General features: G+C 43.3%; 1 protein-coding gene across 4 annotated transcripts; it reads left to right on the plus strand.

Annotated features, from left to right (window-relative positions):
• The first annotated feature begins 15746 nt into the window (after positions 1-15746).
• LOC100834406 (actin-7) lies at positions 15747-19053 on the plus strand. 4 transcript variants are annotated; one of them, XM_003568318.4, is made up of 5 exons: positions 15747-15901; positions 16855-16923; positions 17011-17404; positions 17477-18090; positions 18679-19053. In XM_003568318.4, exons 2-5 carry the CDS (start codon positions 16867-16869, stop codon positions 18742-18744), a joined length of 1131 nt encoding a protein of 376 aa, XP_003568366.1. In that variant the 5' UTR covers positions 15747-15901; positions 16855-16866; the 3' UTR covers positions 18745-19053. The 4 variants fall into 4 exon arrangements, with proteins under 4 accessions (XP_003568366.1, XP_014754861.1, XP_010231325.1 ...); XM_014899375.2 differs by having other exon boundaries at positions 15794-15901; positions 16860-16923; XM_014899374.2 differs by lacking the exon at positions 15747-15901 and adding an exon at positions 15997-16127 and having other exon boundaries at positions 16205-16923.
• Positions 19054-20732: the final 1679 nt, after the last annotated feature.

The following is a 20732-nucleotide window of genomic DNA, read 5'->3' on the forward strand; positions in this document are numbered from 1 at the left end:
GCCATAACCTAGAGAAGATATCATGTGCTCACATTCCTTTAGGTGCTATCGTGGTACCAACACACGGAAACACCACTAATAAGTTTTTAAAATTTTTGAAATAAATGAGTGGGTTCGTAAGATATGTGTCTACCATCTTATAAAGTTTCAAATCTAAATTCACTATATGCATAGAGAAACAAAAGGACAAATTCGGAAGTGAATAGGTCACAAAAAAAACACAAAAGGCAAAATATCTGACACTATTCATGTTTGCATTCTTTTTTGTTTCTCTCTATATATAATAGATTTAGAGTTGAAATTTGATGGAAACAAAGACACATGTCTTATGAACTCTTAATTTATTTGAAATTTATTTGAAATTTTTTTAGAGGTTGTTAGGCTCGGAAGCACCGGATATTCTCTCGAACCCAGGTGAGCTGCGCGGGCCGGAACTCCAGGCACAGACACATCGGATGGTGATGTGGATTGACGAGGCACAGACAAGCCACTCACGGACTGACAAGTCAGTGCCGTGCGCCTAGGGTCGTGGTTTACCGGAGGCTTCCGACAGGCCGAGACCCTCAAATTGCTGGCTCCTCATGGATTCATTTAGTCGCTAATGATGGGAACCGATTAAGTGCGGCTCGCAATCAAGATCGACCTTTCTGACTAGTTGGTGCATGTGTGCCCCGATCCCCACGCCCTGCTTGGGCACGTCCTAATATGGGGGCTGAAATGGCGGCCAGGATTTGGCCATGGAAACTCTAGTTTAAACAGAGGCTGCTTTGTGGATATGCTCTGTTTGTTCCTTCAGGCGCTTCTACTGCATGCAATTCGGTTGACACCTTCTGCTTAAGTACGATCAGCGAACCGAAAATCGTAGCCTCGTGCAGCATAATGACAAACGCGCGAAAACATACACACTGTAATTTCTGGTTTGGCGAGCAGGGGTTCAAAATTTCAACTTCTGCTCTCCGTTTTCCAGTGAGTATGCACTGTACTTCTGTGACTTGTGGCTAGGTGCCTAGATCCAAGAGGCGGGAGACATACGAATTCCAACGGAACCGAGAGCTAGCGCTCGATCGCTTGGAACCTTTGGATCCTCGCATGTTGGCTTCTTCGCACGTCTCTGTCACTCCTCTCTTTCTCTTCACGCTCCTGACGTACGTGCATCTTATCTTGCCTACGTGGCTACGTACATCGGTAGCCTATCTCCCTCCGTCTCATTTTTTTTCTTCAAAACGGACCGTCTCATATTAAATGACTCAAATTTGTCCAAATATGAATGTATCTATATCTAAAATCGTCTAGATACATGTAATATAAAGTCACTTAACATGTGATGGAAGGAATGCATTTTACGGACTAATTCAGTCAATTTATTGGAGAGATTGTGACTGCATATATCTCCGATTAGTTTACCAACATTACAACAATCCAACATTGTAAACTCGACCGCATTCCTGCCAAGCACTCGCCTTCTATATATGGGGTGGATCGATCTCCTCATCGCCACGGGCACAGTTCTCACTCCAGCATCCACAAATGTCCGCTGATCTCCTCTTACACAAGCCATGCCCACCACTTCCTGGCACCCAAGCTCGAGCCGTCATGGAACCGCCGCTACACTACTCCAGGCCACTCCTCCTCAGACCTCAGGGCGCTCCACCTCGTCCTCCGGTGCGCGCTCCGCGCCACGGCCCGCGCGTGGTATCGGCATGGTGGCACCAGCGTCCTGCAGGCGTGCTCGGCGGGGCTGCTGGAGCTGTCCCTGCAGGCCGGGTCGGAGTGCGCCATCTGCCTGGCGGAGCTCGTGGGCGGGGAGCAGGGACGCGTGCTGCCGCGCTGCCGCGACGGCTTCCACGCCGGCTGCATTGGCCGGTGGCTCGCGGCGCGGCCGACGTGCCCCACGTGCAGGCAGCTGGCGGCGGTTGCCCCGCGAGCTCGAGCACGTCCGGGTGGACTGTACGAGTCATTCGTAGTTCGTAGATGATGATGGCGGGGTCTGCCGTGTGGAGATTTGGTGTGCGTGACGGGATTAGATTGATGGTACAGCAGTAATCTTGTCAGCGAATAGGAAGGCATTTCTGGGTTGCGAAATTGGGTGGATTATGCGGACATAGTCATAAGTAAATTGAGAATTTTCACAATATATTGGTACAATGTCAACTTATTACTCCCTCCGTCGCATATTAAATGACTTTATATTACATGTATTTAGACGTTTTTTAGACATACATTGAGCAAATTTGAATCACTCAATGTGAGACGGAGTGAGTATATCATAAGATTTCACACCGAAACACAATATCGCGGCGCCGCACGCGCAATCGCATCTGTTCCTGCACGTACGAGCCTACGAGGACACAAGGTAGCATGACGGCCCAGCAACACCTGTTGGCCCAGCTGCCTCCAGAGCCCATTGGCTGATCGCCTGATCGTGGTGGCTCCAACGGTCCGTCCGAACAAAACGTATTTCAGCCTCGTCTTGGTAGCGCGTGAGTAGCTTGCCTTCGTCTATGTCTTTTATTTTCCCTCTCTTATGAATTACTCACTTGGTTTCATAATATTTGTCAAAATATTATATTCCTTTGTCCAACAAAGGATGTTTCAAATTTGACTAAATTTGAATGCATGTATACACTAAGTCATGTCTAGATACATCCAAATTTTGACAAACTTGAGACATCTTTTGTTGGACGGAGGGAGTATGTATGTAGACGTTTTGTAGAAATAGATACATCCATTTTTTTGACAAATTTGAGACAAGAATTATGTAACGGAGGGAGTAGACATATTTTGCAGCGCATAAAAATTTGATCGACTTAAAATGTACAAAACTTATCATTACACACCAGTGTTTCCTAAAAAACGCAGCACTCTCATATATGTCGTGAAGTATGTTTTTCTGTTTAATTGCATTCATTTATCGATTTATCATCACCTACTTGTCAGTTTATCTATACGTATACATGTCTACTTACCAACTTGCCAGTTTATTTGCCGGTTTAGCTATGTATACTTGTCTTTTTATTGACCGATTTGCCAATTTAATTATCCACGTACTTGTCAGGTTATCCACACACACACTAGCTAGATTATTCGAGCATACTTAACGGCTTATCCACATCTATTGGGTAGTTCAAGTGTTTAGCTATGCATACTTGGTATGTTACTATGTTGATACTTAACAGATTAATTATTTCTACATACCAAATTAATTGTAACTATTTATCAGGTTAATTTTGCCTACTTACCAGATTAATTGTGTCTATTTATCAGGTTATCTGTGTCAACATAATATTAACTATAAAGTACAAGTCTCATGGTTACCAGCTTAGTTTATCTACTTACCAGGTTAACTGTGCTTACTTACCAGGTTATTCGCGCCTACATAATAGGACATATAAAGTACAAGTCTCATGGTTACCAGGTTATTCGTGTCTATCTACCAAATTATTTGTTCGCGCTTACGAGGTTATCTACGCCTACTTAGTAGTAACTATAAAATTATATATCACATGGTTATCAAGTTATTTGTGTTTGTTTACCAGATTATTTGTTCGTACTTACCAGATTATCAACATCTACTTAGTATGACCTACATAAAGAGAAGTCTCATGGTTATCGAGTTGTTTGTGTGTACCTACCAGATTATTTGTGCGCACTTATCAGGTTATTTGCGGCTACTTACTAATATCTATAAAATGTACGAGTCTCATTATTATTAGATTATTTCCATCGACTTACCAGATTAATTATGTCGACTTACCGGGACAATTATTGCAATCAAATGAATAAGCTGAGCACACTAGTTCTCTTTAGCTATGTAATCAAGTCGATTCTCTTTCAGCTATGCGTAATCAAGTCGAAGCGAGAAAATATGTGCATTTCAAAGAGGAAAACAACATCCATGATCTGCTCGGGTAGGAAAGACCCACAAATATTTTTATCCGGCCAGCTACATCCTCAAATACTATTTTTGGCAAAGCAAAAAACACTTGAGCAAAGGACAAACAACAACATATATTAGCCAGTAGGAAACAAACAGTAGCAGCAGCCAGCAGGCAGTAGCGAACAAACAACAACAGGGGGACGTGGAACAGCTGCTCGCACTGGAGGGGAAGTCACGAACTGGAGAAGGAGAAGCCCAGGAGGAAGGCACGGCTAGCCGCGACCTCGGCCTGCACCTGCGCTAGGTTGCCTTTTGATTCCAGACCTGGAGGGGAAGACAAAGCGGAGACAGAGGGGAGAGCGCTCCAGTGGAGGGAAGAGAGCACCGGCCTAGGGCGGAGGGGAGAGGGCCCGAGCCGCTGCCGTTGGGGATGGCAGTCCACCGGCGGGTGGATGCGCTCCGGCCACACGATCCTGGACCCTCCGAATTCCGAGGCTGACTTTCTGAGTGGAGGAAGGAGGGAAGGGCGGCTGAGGGGAGAGGCCTGAGGGCGCCGGTGGGTGGCAGCTTGGCTGGCGCTGGCAGATACGCCCTGGACACACTCACGAAGAAGCCGCCAGTGAGCTAGGCCGAGAGGAATTTGGCCAGCGGGCAGCGGCTGGCAGCGAGAACGGCGGTGCTAGAGAGAAGACGTCGAGGAAGAGAAAAGAGGAGATTCTTGTGATCCGCATAAAAAGGGATCGGGTAGCCAGGCAAAAGAAGGTCGGGTGATTTCCCAATCTCAAAGCGCTGCACGGAACAGCAACCCTGGGCACGTCTCCCAATTAGATTTGCCGAACAATATTTGTTAAAGGAAACCGATAAAAAAAGGGGTTACTTCCACTACTTCTACGACACTGGTAAAATATTATACTTAAGGCTTTGTACCACTTCATATGTTATCCTTGTATATAACCCATGCGGAATACTGCGGTTGGCGCTCGTGTTCTAGGTAGCTTGGTATCTTCCCAGTGAGTACTTCCATCGCACAACTATGATGGGGTCCGTCTCTCACATATATAAGGTGTGACCATGTGAACGACAAACAAGAACTGCTCTGTGCAGACGAGTTTTTTAGACAACATAAGGTTCTTTTTGGAAGGTTGAAACAGTAACAACATCAAAGTTGTCACTTATGGGGCTATATCATGCCATGGGCAGGCAAAGAAAGAAAACAGAAAGTGTGAAATGTAGGTATTTTTTTAAGCAACGTCTGGCTTTATTGATTCAAGAGACAAATTACAAAAAATCGATACACGAACGAACACAAATAACAAAGATACTCAACAAAACTAAAAACTTCAGTGTAGTCCTTCGAACTAAACTTCTCTTGATCCATCCTTCGCATTTGATGCTTCACAACATATTCGTTGACAAAATTGCAGAATACCGTGCTTGCACAAAATGAACTAACCTCAAAGGTTTTGAAAAGTCGCATGAGCCGTCCACCTCAAACAGTAAGAACTTAAGATCATTGAACGCACCGATGGAGTCATTCCCCTTGCAAGACAAGCTGTAAAATTGCTTTCCCGTCGATGAATCAACAAGGAAACAGACCAAAAACAAAAAAACACGAAAATATATGTCGTGAGAAACACTAATCACTCCATAGCATAGGTTGCAACGCTTACATCAGGACCATGAAGGAGCCTGAACACCAATCTTCTAGATGATGACGTCTCCATCGCCAAGACGTCATCAAGACGAACACAAAAACCTAACAAAAGAAGGAAACAAAACTTGATGCCAGACGTTGATCCGTGGTTCCCCTCGTTTGTTAAGGCCAGATCGGCCGTGAGAGACGAGGGATACCGCTGGAGATTGAAGCTTCCCCGAAGACAACGGTGGCTAGGGTTTTCTGCTCTCGTAACTTTCCTTCACGCCGGGGCCACCGAATGTAGGTATATATATTTTTTAAACAAAATGTAGGTATAGTTTTTTTTTGAGAGGAAATATGTAGGTATAGATAATATTGGAAAAAGATCTTAAACAAGGCCCATCAATTTATAATCCGTATTGGGGTTGTTTTTTGAATGCACTGTGGCCAAGCTGGTTTGGGGTTGTATCGGTCACTTCTTGGGCACGATGGCGATCCCTAGAAATCACTGGTAGTTCTTCATTTGGTCAGGGCGCCTGTTGCGTCTAGACAATCTCTGTTTTGTGGAAGGCTTGGCAGCTGTGTGCTGGGCTATATGGAAATCTCGCAATTAGGTGCAGTTTTGAGAAAAAGATACTACACCCTCAAGCTGTGGTCTTTTCTCTGTGTGCGTTGTTACAGTACTGGGCAGGGTTGCAGAAGGAGCCGCGGCGTCAGCAAATGATGGATGGGGCAGGCGATGGTGGCTCTGTTGAGAAGACATCGAGCGGCTGGGGGATATGATCCAAGGCTCGTTGATGGCGCTACTATGGAGTAACTGGTTTCTTCCTTGCAAGTGTCTGGGTGTTGCTCGTTCTGTGGGTGATGATAGTTCTATATATTTTGGCCTCTGTCACTACAAGAAATATGCTGATTTTTGACCATCCATTTTCGTCACTAAATCGTCACTATTTTCAATTTATGACGTTCTTATGACGAAAAACAGATCGTCAAAAATCAACCGTCGCTAATGATTTTTAATGACCTTTTTTGGTGAAATGGTCATAAAAGTTATGACCATTTTTTATCGTCATAAATTTATGATGAAATATTTTGGTCACTAACAGTTTGCCATGACACGTAGGATCTGACTTGGCAGTCCGACGTGGCAAACTTTTGTGACGATATCAAATGGTCATAATACGAAATGAGCCCGGTCCATACATGTCATATAAATGGGCCTAGCCAAACATTTCTTTTGGGCCACGGCCTTTTTACAGTCCAGTTTTTATATTTTCGGATCATTTCTTTTTTGGATTTTAGCACTTTTTAATTACGATCCAAATGAAGTTGGGCCTTGGCCTTTTTAAGGACCAGGTATTATTTGGTCCGGTCAATTTATTTAGGTCAGTGGCATTTTTCATTTATTATTTTTTCAGTAAATGCAACACGCCAGTGAGAGCTGTTGGGCCTCTTTGGTCCAAATGTAAGACCAGTTAAATACATTTCAAAAAATACAGTCATCCCCGTTAATTCAGCCCACATTGAAAAGGTCAATCAATGCAACATAGTACAAAGACAATATAGAACATATGACCGTGCGCAATTATAAGCCAATTTTCTGAATCATAAGATAAAATATTTGATTGCCTTTTACAGTACTAATCATGATTGGAGGGGGTATAAATTAACATCTCTTGATAGCAAGACTTGCATGGATAGCTGCATAACCCTAACGCTGTAACAAAGCATTTTTTGGCGCCTTGGCATGTACATTCCTCCTGCAACATCGCATTAGAGATTGCATCAGTTGTGCATATGTAAAATAACAAATTTGTGAAGCAAGAAGCTCAATTAGAGATTGCATCAGTTGTGCATGTGTAAAATAACAAATTTGTGAAGCAAGAAGCTCAGGTCGACAGATCATACATCTAAAATAAATTTCATGATGGTATAAGCTGACAGTATACAACATGAAATAATTATTAAGTAGAGTCGCACACTAAGATGTATTCAAATGACACAATTACAACAGTACATAACCATGTTATTTTGATTATCTGGTAACTAGAGCATCGAGTTTCAAGGATTTTTCAGATTTATTTAGTTTCAGTCAGACGTCACTTAGAGATAAATTTCCACATTCCACACCTATGCCTGACCAACAAAACAGACCATGAGTCAAAAGTAAAATTAATCCGGAATAAACAGACATCTGGGTGAAAAAGAGATATTCTCTATAAAAGATGTAGTTAATCAGTTTCAGTTAAACATTTGATAGACAACGTAATTTCACTCTTATGAAAATATTCCTCCTCGATTTTCTTGCTGGCATAATTCACAGAGAAGTGTATGGCAACATCACAGATCTACGTGTGGTCCGATGCTTGCACTATACATGACACCAAACTGTATTGATATTTAAGGTCTATTCAAGAAGTTGAAGCATAGCACGTATATACATACAGCATATATCAAGCTAGGAACAAGCTAATATACAACATCTATCAATCTAGCTTGAACATCATACATCATGTATATATACAGCATATATAACAGGAAATGACAGGATGTATATACAGCATATATCAAGCTAGGATACAAGCTAATTACAACATACATCAAGCTAGGTCACCATATACAACAGATATCAAGCTAGGATACAAGCTAATTACAAAATACATCAGCGTATATCAAATATATCAAATATATCCTGAAATTGCATGCTCGAGCAAGATTGGCATGGAAAAGGGCTAGGAACAGTGCTTGACCTGTCGAGGAGGAAATTGCAATCACCGTGTAGGAGCTGGAGGCACCCGCCATCGCCTCTCTGATGGATATGGAGCAGGCAGCGGCCTTGAGGAGCCCCTGGATTACACGGTTGATTCAACAAAGCAGACTGCAAACAATTCTCGAATATAAATCGAGCGCACCGAGGAATCAAACCAAGAAGTTTTCCTTACGGGATCTGCAAGACCCGAGAAGTCTTGCTGACTCCGTGACGCCGCTGCTCCACCCATCTACGTCGTTGTTACTCTTCAGGGCCGGCTGTGGCCAAGGTCGGAGATGCCAGATCCGTGCCGAGCTCCACCTTCTGTCCGTCCTGTCCAAGCTCGTGTCCGGCGGCACCTGAGAGAGAGTGAGACTGAGACAGGGAGAGATAGAGAGAGACACCCAGGGAAGGCAAAGAGCAAACCTCGTCGTCGACTAGTCATGGTGGCGGCGGCGCTTCGCTCGCTGAGGTGGACGCGGAGGCAAGGAGGGCCTCAGGAAGGAGCAGATGAAACGACGCGCTGAAGGGATGAACGCGGGGAGCAAGCTGCAAAGCACAGCACGGCTGTGGCGCCGGATGGTCACGCGGCGACGAGCGGCGTCGGGAGCTGGAGGTTGACTGCCTGTCCGCACGAGGACGGCACGGTGGGTGGGCAGAAAGACAGAGAGAGAGGGAGATAGAGGGTGGCGGCGGCTGAGGGAGGGGAAATAGAGGGCTAGGGTTCCGGTTTGGACACAAGAGGTGAGCATTTATATAGCTTTTCGTTCTTGGGCCTTGAGTTCCTTTTGGTGGGCTGAAAAATTTAAGAATGCCGTGCGGGAAGAGGAGGGAACAGCAGCGGGAAGAACAAAATATTCACACGTACTCAAATGGTTATTTGTTTTATAAGTCTAGCATGATGGCTTCATTTTGTGAAGTAAGTGCTTTACAATTTTATCCAAACTGTCTGATTTTTTTTATAATGGCATATTATGCCCAAGACATGCTTCCATGTCAGACCCCAACATTTTCTGACATTCCTATCCTATTATTTCATTTACTGGTCATTTAATGCCAAGAAAGGCAACTAAATGATGAAAAATAGCTAAATTTTGTGAAAATCCTCGAAAATCCTTAAAGACCCATTAAATTAAATGTGGTGCAACACATGTACACAAGAGATGAGTGCAAGATAACTGGAGATGGGGCATGTTGTTTCACAAAAAAAAACCACTCTCAACCATGTGGAAAATGGGGAAATATGTTTTCCACATGGAAATAGCCAAAGTTTTCCAAGTAACAACTCACTGCATCGAAAGGAAGCCTTGGGCCAAATTCAGGACCAATCTGATGAGTTTTCATACTAGTTTGGCAGGTTAGTTACGATCAAATTCTATCAGACATCTAGTCTAATGAGCCCATTGTGGGAAGGAAGTGTTTTTCAACTTTCTCTAAACACCTTGAATTTTTTATGGTGACAATATATACTCAATTGATGGCTCCATGTCAAACCCCAACATTTTCTGACCTTCCTATCATATTATTTCCTTTTTCTGCCCATTAAATGCCAATAAATACAACTAAATGGTAGAAAATAGCTAAACATTTTGAAAATCCTTATAAATCATCAAAGACCCACTAAATGTGGTCCAAAACATGTACAAAAGTATATGGATGCAATATAAGTGGAGCCTAGGCATGTTGCTTCATAGAGAAACCACTCTATAGCCATCCGGAAAATGGGGAAATATGTTTTCCGCATGGTAATAGCCAAAATTTCTCCAAGTAACAACTCACTATGTCGATAGGAACACTTGACCAAATTTGGGGTCAATCTGTTGAGTTTTCATGCACGTTTGGTCAAAATAGGTTAGGTACGATTGAACTCTCTCACACATCTGGCATGATGATCTCATTTTGTGAACGAAGTGTTTTACAACTTTCTCGAAACAACCTGATTTTCTTATGCTGACATTGTATGCTAAATACATGGTTCCATGGCAGATCCCATTATTTTCTGACCTTCCTATCCTATTATTTTCTTTTTTGGACATAAAATGCAAATAACTCCAACTAAATGGTGGAAAATAGATAAACATTGTGAAAATCCTAGAAAAGTCGGTACGGCATGGCACACATAACAAATGTTTTTTTGGGATAGTTCGTTTTTCAAATTTGCACTTGATTTCAACATTTTTTGTGGATTCATGCTTCAACAAATAGAGTTTGAACCTTTACTTAAATAATAGAAAAAACTTTTTTTCCCTTGGCCGTTTGCGCCAAAGTCCAGCCCAACTCTCTCTCTCTATGTGTTATTTTCTTTCGCTGGGCACAAGGCGGGCAACAATGCTCAGCTGAGCAGCGTGCTTTCTGTCTCTCCCTCTGGCCCTCTCGTTTTTTGCTTTTGCACCGGAGGCAGCCCAAGAAAAATAAAAACGAAACAAACAGTAAAAAGAAGAAACCTTACCTCGGGCTGGAGCCCGGCCTAACCATGGCAGCGGCCCAGCCACTAGCCCAGCGCCTCTGTTCTTTTTGTTTCAAGCACAAACATTTGGCCCGACCAGCCCAGCCTTTTCCTATCCTGCGCAGATCCCTGAACAGGCCGGAGGGCAGCCCAACTTGGCGGACTGCTATAACAGCCCAACACCATCGTCCTGCTTATATTTTTCTATAAAATGAGATAAAAATGAAACTCACAGTAGCACGTGACAATAGGGATTGTTGGTCTGGTGGCTTTAGTCGCAGAGGTGTGCTTGTCAGTTCGTGTGTTCGAGTCCTGTGGTGCCAAGTTTTTCCCTCACATAAATTTAATTTCTGGTGTGGCCTACTTAGTTGGTCCCACTTGTCTGTCGTGACCCAGCAGACGCAGTGTGGCCCACATGATAAGTAAGGCCCACATGTCAGTCTGTGGGCCCCATGGGTGCATGGACGCAGTCTGTCCTACGTGTCAGTCAGGGCCCACTGGGTAGGCAGGCCCGTGTGTCAGTTTGTGGGCCCCACGAGTGATTGGGTCCCACATGGAAGATATATGACTTAGTCCCAATGGGTCCCACATGTCATTGGAACGCCAGTCTGGACACATAAGCATGGAAGGCTGTCCATGCATCATGCTTACGAAGTTATGACCATCTAAATTGGTCACCGTCAATTTGAAAAAACATCGTAAACCGTGACCATTTGGTACGGAATGGTCATAGATCTATGACCACTTCAGCAACCGTCACAAAAAAAGTCATAAATCAACACATTTCTTGTAGTGTGTGTAGGTCTGTAATGAAGAGAACTTCTGGCCAATGTGCCTTTTTTGCGTCCATGGTTTGGATGTTTCATTCTGTTAGCTGTCGACAGTTTTTTGTTCCATGACAAAATAACCGAGCCAGTTATGACGAATGATAACTTGAACTAAATTTTGTCATGGTTAAACTTTGTTAGCTATTTTGATTTTGGATACTTAATTACTAGCAATGATGAAAATATAATGGTGTCAAGGTTCTAAATATACAAAGACACGTGGTGTCAAGAAATTTTTACTAAATAAATATGCCAATGTGGCACTACATCTTCACGAGACTGCTTACCATTACTCTTTGGTATGAACTTGGAGGTTGATGTGTTTATTGAAATCTTTGTCTTAAGCTTCTGATTGTTTACCATTGCCTTAAGCTTCTGATTGTTAATCATTACACTCTAGACATAGGCTTGGCATGGTGTTTTAAATATAGGCTTGGCAAGGTTGAATTGACTTGGCATATAAATTCAATGAAAATAAATATTATGCTTTTATAAAGTGCTTTGTTTAATGTAATGTGCTGCAACTTTTTTGTATTCAAGTATTGATGTAGTTGACAGGGGGAGACCATGTCTTGCAATAAATCGTAAAAATACTTGATTTTTAGTCACGTGTAGATTACATCATGCTTATATACATGTCGAGTACAACTACTTTTTACATGACTTGGATGCACAATTATCATGTTCATGATGTTTCCTAATGCTCATTACAAAAACAACAAAAAATCAAATATGACAAAATAAACAAAAAAAATCCCTTCTAGTTTAAAGAAAAAAAATTAGTGGGGACATATTTTTGTGTGGTTTTGATGAAATTCATTGTAAAAGGGGAAGAGATTTCAACACATATACATACCATATTTTACCTTTATTGGTGTTTCTCCAACTTTTTAAGGTTTTTCATTTTCTTTTCAAAACCTTGAAAATCTGAGAGTTAGGTGAATGTGTATGCCAATCAATGTTCAATGTCTAGTGTTGTTAAGGAGATGTTGCCAATGTTTTCATCAAGGAGGAGATTGTGAAATCATAGGTGATGTGTAACATTGCCAAGTGTTTTAGATGAAACATTGATGTGGATACTTTTGGTAATATGGATACTTATGTGATGAGATGTATCTTGTTTGGACTTAGTGCTTTGCTAGCGGTGTGTTGATCCATTAGTTTCTTATGTGAAAACATGGCGTGAGTTGTGTGGAACTTACCCTGAGTCAAGTCGTGGACTTGTGCTCGTACTGGTTATTTGTGTATTCGCTTTTAGGTGTTGCCGGAGTTAGAGGAACGTGGTCGATGACGGGATCGAGGAACGAAGCTTGGGAGAATCTGAGGTCAAGGATCAAGGTCATGCGGGACGTTCGTGCGAAGGAACAATGGAAGTGAAAACTACGATGATCCGGAAGGGCACCGATTTGTCGTACGTTGTTTATACCGGATATGTACGGTATTGGAGATATTTGATACGTGATGGTCGAGTTTTGAAGACATCACAAGAAGAGTTGAGGCATGGAGTGGCATCGACGTGAAGATATGTAGGTCCAGTCGTGGCTGGATGAGAGCTGTTTAAAGATTAAACAGTAGCGTCCTGAAGATGGCGTCCGATGGAAAAATGATCCACATGAAAGTTGTGCGCGTCGTCGAGACGAACAACTTTGCTTTTGGAGTCATCTCAATCCGAGGTCGTATGCGGGCCCCACAGGCAGAATAACGACCGGAACAGATGAGTTCGTGTTGGATTCGGAATCGGTTAGGATCGCGAATTTTCCCTTATAAATAGAGAGCGTCCTAACTAAGGTTTCAGTAAGGACGTGAGGGAACTCAGAACTTTGGATCTAGATCAATGCTTGGAGAGTTCTTGGATGCATGGTTATATCTTTTGTAATCGATCGACATCGTTGCAATAAAGAAATTCGTTGGCGGTGTCATCTCTGTTTTTCTCGGATCTTCGTGGATTCTTCGTGGTAGATCTTTCTAACACTTTGCTGCAGGTTTATCACGAGTTCATAATACTTTTCTGCAGGTTTACCACGAGATCAAGAAAGTTCGCGATTACTTCATTTTTCTTGTTATTCCTCGAAATCGATTATAAATTAATTCTCGTAACTTTCTGTCAGCTGTTACTATTTTGATCATATCTTTTGATTAGTACGTCCGATTGAGCTGATTTTTGTTGCGTTGGTTAGATAATTTCAATAAATTTTTTTTGCATATTCATACGTATTTTTTGGTTCGTCCAATTAAAAGTTACGGCTGTTTTATTATCACGGACAGAAAAGTGATTTAGAATTTAAACTTTCGAAAAAAGTTTTAATTTGCTTCCGCGCAATCATTCACCCCCACTTTGATTGCCTATCTCGATCTCACGATGTCTCAATAGGCAATAGGCCGGCACTGAGAAAGAACGGAACGGGGAAAAGGTTGATTTAGGCGGACGACGGACGGCCTGGAGAAGTGGAGATGCACGGCCGGCTGGTCGAAAGCGCCGGCGAGGCCTACATACGCCGAATCCTCCGCGCTGGCGCCGACGTGGACGTGCCACTTTGGGCACCGAAAGTTTGCTTGGGCGGCTGGAATAGTCCAACTCGGAGCCCTTTCAAAAATCAAAACTACAGTTTTTGGCGTTCTCCCGTTCCAGGTGGTACCAGTCCAGTACGATCACCAGACTGCGACTCGATGCTTCCGACGTGTACACACACGGGCACACGTGCTATATGCAGCAATGATCGGTGCATGAGTCATGGCTGCTCTTTTCCCGGATAGACCTTCTCTTCGCAGCTAAATTACTGCACTTGAGTTTGCAAGTCGAACGAAAAGTTGTAAAATGATCGTATATCAAATTATCATGCTCCGTAACATAGTTCATGATTTGTGAGAATAAAGTCGATAAATTGATTGTCTGTCCAACGAAGTATGTTCATCCAACAAAAAAACATTAGCTTTAAACATTTTGACATTTCATACCTATCCTATCAATTATACTTCTGTATTTAAATCTTACGACTTAAATATAAGATTCAGTGGTCTAAGTAATTCAAATTATGTGGATTAATATGATGTCTTGTCTCGAAAACCATGTATCTTTTTAGTACATAATAAAGTGTGCGCTAATATCTTCTTTTTTCAAGAATCATCGACAAAACAAATCTTTTTCTAAGATGACACAAAAGAATCCGAAAAAACACATACAACTCCACAACATATGCCACTGAAAAAACAGAAGAACAAAAGACTAGCGGAAAACACACAACTCTGGCACAGACCCCACATTTATAGGGTCTTCCACCGACAGAACTCCTAAAAAATGATGTCACAAACAATACTACAAGAGAGACAATCAAAGCACGGTAGATGCCCAAGTTGCGTTGAAGCCAAAATTCGCTTATAGTCAGGAGAATCCGCTTATTCTTCTTGGGGCTCGTGAGGTTTGTTGGTCTACATGAAACCGAAGGAATAATTTGGTTTTCAACAAAAAAAAATTAATATTTTGAAGGTTGTTCTTTGAGCATCCCACTGGTTCTGTATTTATTCCCTACTGCCATGGAGGCGCATGGGTCTATGTAATATGGGGGTAACCGATTGGAGACGGTCGCATATGATTTTTTGGATCAACCAATCTGCGAGGCACACCAAACTTCGGCTTGCAGACTGAATTGCTATTTGCAATTATTCATTTGAATGGCGATACTCGTTGCATCAGATTTGAGACTTATACGTTGAATGAGTTTTTAATAACACGATGATAGTGTGTATCGATCGATTTAGAGACCAGAATTATCATCCTCTTTCAAAAAATGTCAGGAAAACTGCGAGCCTGCAAGCTTCTAATAGAGGCCCTGGCGTCGGCAAGATGAGATAATATAGTTGATCTTTGAGAAAGCACTGTCAACTATGCTTCAAAAATATATTCAAAATTATGCAAACAAAAATCTACCGGCACAAAAAAAAACTAGATTTACTAGTAATTTCTCCATTCGTAGAAATAGAAGTACTCCTTCGGTCTCAAAATAAGTGATTTTGATTTGTATATATATTCTTACACGCCCTATCCCGTGATCCCTACGGCCTACGCCCCTAGGGTGTCCTGTCACTACGCTGGTCAGCTACTCAGCTGGTCACGGAAATGGTGCAGTTCTGTAATGCATACACACGAGGGGCTCGGAAGTAAAATAGCCAAAGAACCCCAACTCCTCCACGGCGCACGGCCGTTTTCTACGGGCGGCGTACGTTTTCTAACTTGGAGGCGTATAAAGCAGCACCCCGTCTTTACGCCATCCATCCGCCCAATTCCTTCGTCTCGCCCTGCCAGAGTCCACCTTGCGTCACCCGCCGAGCTTTCCAGAGTCCCAAGCGATCGCCACACCTCGTGATACAGGTGATACCCCCTCGCCCCCATGCCCCTGCTCGGCTGCTCTCCTTCAAGCCGTTTGATCTGCAAAACAAATCTGCCAAGTGCGACTTCCCCAAGATAGATAGATCGCTTCGCTAGCTAGCTTCGGTGAACTTTTCATGGTTTTTCTTGCCGTTTGGGCGAATTTCGCCGCTTGATTTGGTGTGTCGGCGGCGATCCTTCCCAGATCAGAGAAAAATTTCTGGGATAAGTGGGTCATCTCTGGATTTGTTTATGTTGTGGTCGCAAGGCCTCCTCGTTGTTAAATTTTTTTGCTGTGAACTGCAGGTTTTGCTTTCCTGGAGCTTACCCCCTTTATTTCCAATGCTTAGCGCTTTTAGGCGATGTGCGAATTATAGTGCCGTCCAGTGATTATTTCTTCAGTTGGCAGCAGCAGCAGCAAGCCGAAAATATGCAGGCTATCTTCATTCTATACTGTTTGAGTATACTTCCATATTGAACTTGTGTGTGACCTGTGATGATATAGCGCTTTACTTTATAAATTGGAATTGCTCTGCTTTAGCAGATTGACAATTTAGCCAATATCTAAAGAGCCCAAGTTTGTCTTACTCTGCATTAGCAGATTGACAATTTAGCCGCGGTTAACACATTTCATAATCTGTTAAAAACGGATGTATTGAATCAAAACACTTGATGAAAAATAAAATGGTGCTCTTCAGAATTGTTCTGTGTGGAAATTTGCTTTGATGTTTCTAAATTGAGTGTTGGATCATTTAAGTCTCTCAATCCTACTAGATGTCGATTATATCTGCACCAGTCTTTAAATGGATTTGCAAGCACTCTTAAGTCTGAACTGCGTATATCATTGGCTTTTTTGCTCTTATATACTCGCACATAAACATCAGTGACAGTTTAACCTAGATCTAGGACATCTAGCTAGAGTACTCATGTAAAATCACTGCAAATTTCTGTTACAGAACAGTTGAGGAATGGCTGATGAGGATGTTCAGCCTATCGTGTGTGACAACGGCACTGGCATGGTCAAGGTTGTTGCCCTGCACAAATCATTTCAAGAAAACAAGCATGTTCTCCGTACCTAATAGACCATCTATCGCATTCTTAATCTTTGACAGGCAGGTTTTGCCGGTGACGATGCACCAAGAGCTGTCTTTCCAAGCATTGTCGGCAGACCACGCCATACTGGTGTGATGGTTGGTATGGGCCAAAAAGATGCCTATGTGGGTGATGAAGCTCAAGCAAAGAGAGGTATCTTGACATTAAAGTACCCCATCGAACATGGCATTGTCAACAACTGGGATGACATGGAGAAAATATGGCATCACACATTCTACAATGAGCTCCGTGTTGCACCTGAAGATCATCCTGTATTGCTAACTGAGGCCCCTCTGAATCCCAAGGCCAACAGAGAAAAGATGACCCAGATAATGTTTGAAACCTTCAATTGCCCAGCAATGTATGTCGCAATCCAGGCCGTTCTATCCTTGTATGCCAGCGGTCGAACAACTGGTATGTCTATTACCTTGGCAACAGTTCACACTTAAGTTAACGGGACAGGCTGTGACAATTTTATTTTTGCAGGTATTGTGCTTGACTCTGGTGATGGTGTGAGCCACACTGTCCCAATATATGAGGGCTACACACTTCCTCATGCTATCCTTCGTCTGGACCTTGCTGGCCGTGACCTAACTGACAACCTCATGAAGATCCTTACAGAGAGAGGGTACTCCCTCACAACAACTGCCGAGCGGGAAATTGTCAGAGACATAAAGGAGAAGCTTGCTTACGTTGCCCTTGATTATGAACAGGAGCTGGAAACGTCTAAGAGCAGCTCCTCTGTTGAGAAGAGCTATGAGATGCCCGATGGACAGGTTATCACTATTGGATCAGAAAGGTTCAGGTGTCCTGAAGTGCTGTTCCAGCCATCTCTTGTTGGTATGGAAGCTCCTGGTATTCATGAAGCTACTTACAACTCCATCATGAAGTGTGATGTCGATATTAGAAAAGATTTGTACGGTAATGTTGTCCTCAGTGGAGGTTCAACCATGTTTCCTGGAATTGCTGATCGCATGAGCAAGGAGATCACGGCCCTTGCTCCTAGCAGTATGAAGGTTAAAGTTATCGCGCCACCTGAAAGGAAATACAGTGTTTGGATTGGTGGCTCTATCTTGGCCTCTCTTAGCACTTTCCAGCAGGTAATTTGTTTCTTCCAACCCTGAAAATTGCATACTTTTCTCAGCAGTTTTATAGCGGCCTTTGCGGTAATTTTTTGTCAGCCTATTTAATTATAATTGGACTAGAATTCTTTGTCTTTGTTCTCCATCAGTTTTGGTTATCAGGATATGCACCGACCATTTTTGGGAATTCCGTGCTTTCACATCCTTTAAGAATCCCCTCAAACCGAATGAGTCCTTATTGGGCTAGAATCCTTTGTCAATTTCCATCAGTTTTGGTTGTCAGGATACACACTGACCATTTTTTAGAATTCAATTTGAATTCGCACTTATCCATGTTTAGGAATTTACGGTTAGCATAGATGGCCATACTCTTGTTGAACTCCTTGGGTGTTGATATATGTCGTTTATGAGAATAAAAAGGTAGTCTGAAGTCGTAATCAATATTATGATGGCTTTTGCACAGACACGAAGTGTAAGTGGAATGACTATTGTGGTAATATTTTCTGGAACACCCTTGTTCATAAATCATTAATATCGAGCTAAGCAATTGGTAGACTGATGGCTTTTACCGAATCATTTCTAAACATTGATTTGTTTGTATGGCAGATGTGGATCGCCAAGGCAGAGTACGATGAATCTGGTCCCGGCATTGTCCACATGAAGTGCTTCTAAGCTCGCGGGGAAGGTTGTAGCTGTACTTATGGTTGCTGCCATATGTTTGTTGAGACATGTTTACAACGGAGGCTTGCTTCCCGGCTATGTAGTACTGTACTAGTACATGGTTGGATATACTTGTCAAAATGTTTAATAGTCTGTTAATTACTGCATTGTATGGTCGTAATGGTATACCTGAAGGAAAAATAAAAGGACAATAAAATAAACATGTTTTGTTCGTTTAGGACAATAGAAACTGTAGAGTGGCCTTGGTATTGCAGGCCGTATAAAGCAACGAAATGGAACATAATAGATGTACTCAGTATTGATGTACCTCAAGTATTTTTGAGCGGGATGCAGGCTTTTTAGTATCTCTAGCAGATACCCCATATGGGCGATCCGAACTTCATATTCGGTTTTAGGCCAAAAACCCGTGCAGAACAGATCCCAAAAACAGCCTGGCCCGCAAAACGCGTTTTAGTTTACCCCCCAAAACCAGCCCGATATATCCCTACTCGAGGGGCGTATTCGGTGTCCACCCCCCCCCCCCCTTGCTGCCAAACCCTAACCCGTCACCCAAATCCGCCGCCCTTTCTCCTTCTTCTCCAACTCTAGCAACCTAGATTCCGTCCTGTCGATCGCAATGGTGCACTCCATACCATCCTGGGGTCCACTGGTTGCCATACCACTTCCACGCACGGGCAGGGAAACCCTAGCGGCGGCCGCGGCGGAGGAGACGATGACGAGGCGGTGCGCCGTCGTTCCATCAGGGAGGCCGAGTCCTCCCGTGCGGCTCCCCGCGTTTACGCCGAACTCCCTCGCCGGAAGCCCCAGCGGAGGAAGCGACGTCAGAGAAGAAGGAGGAGGACCCGGAGTTCCTCCGCGCGACGGCGAAAGCAGTGATGGATAGCCTCGTCACCAAAGACGACGAGGATCGCCGCCAGTGGGATGACAAGGCGGACCCGGACATCCAACGCACGATTGAAGAGTCCAAGGGGAAGGGGAAAGCGCCGGTGCCTCGCAGGGAGCTCATCATGCCGGATGATGAGTAGGTGCCGGAGACAGAGTCGGCGACCGGCGGCGACAACATGAGCTTTTGTTTTTTTGGGTTAGCTCCTCTTATTTATGTACTAGGATGTATAGTTAAGATGATGAACTTGCCGTAATGATGGATGTTGAATGCTACTCTTTCCATTCCAAAAAAAACAATTCACATAATTTTTTTTCTCATTTGTTTCGCAATACATCTCACTTTTTTCTTGGCTCCCGCACCTGGTCAATAACTACTCACATCAATTTAATTTTGATCCAATAAAAATGGCGAGGCACTAGAAATAAGACTTTTTTCAAGGTTTTTGGTCAAAGTGCACAAATCTATATGAGATGTATTGTGAAACGGAGAGAGTATGTAGTTTAACCGGACGGACTTGCCATGGATGAATGCTAGGTTAATTTCGTGCGAAGCTTTTTTAAAATTTTCAGTTCTCGATTCCGTTTGTGTTCTGCATGACGTATTTCTGAACTGCGTTTTCAGATTCAGTTTTTTCTTAGCGAAATTTTAGGACTCAGATGATCCGAACTTGGTGTATATGGGGTGTATGTACTGTAGATGCTCTAAAAACACTACTCGACTCAGTTCGTGGATTCAGGCTTCTCAGCAATTTACCTTTGGGCCTATGCGTGCAATTTTCCGAACAGAAGGCCCAACGCACACGCTACATCGAAGCAACTCAGAACCCAAAGCCCAAGGGAAGCCAAGCCCAGAGCACACGGTTGCCACATGCCCGGCTGGCTACACGCAGCTGTGACCAATCAGGGCGCAAGAGTACCCACCACACGGATCGCCCCCTCCACGATCCGCGTGCCTCCCCTCAAAACGTATCCAGCCGTCCACCCCAAGAAAATCCAACGCCCCAAACCCATCTTCCCTGCCAAAACCAAAACTCACCGCCCCCGAAAATACAAGTCATTTCGCATCTCCCGCCGACCCGCCGCCTACTTAACCC

Source organism: Brachypodium distachyon, chromosome 2, assembly GCF_000005505.3.
Source record: "Brachypodium distachyon strain Bd21 chromosome 2, Brachypodium_distachyon_v3.0, whole genome shotgun sequence".
Classification (NCBI taxonomy): Eukaryota; Viridiplantae; Streptophyta; class Magnoliopsida; order Poales; family Poaceae; genus Brachypodium; species Brachypodium distachyon.

Bases quoted from the DNA above. Each gene is read 5' to 3' on its own strand.
- LOC100834406 (XM_003568318.4), top strand. From the start codon at position 16,867: ATGGCTGATGAGGATGTTCAGCCTATCGTGTGTGACAACGGCACTGGC. The intron at 16,924-17,010 runs GTTGTTGCCCTG...AATCTTTGACAG, and splicing joins ACGGCACTGGCATGGTCAAG to GCAGGTTTTGCCGGTGACGA. The intron at 17,405-17,476 runs GTATGTCTATTA...TTATTTTTGCAG, and splicing joins TGCCAGCGGTCGAACAACTG to GTATTGTGCTTGACTCTGGT.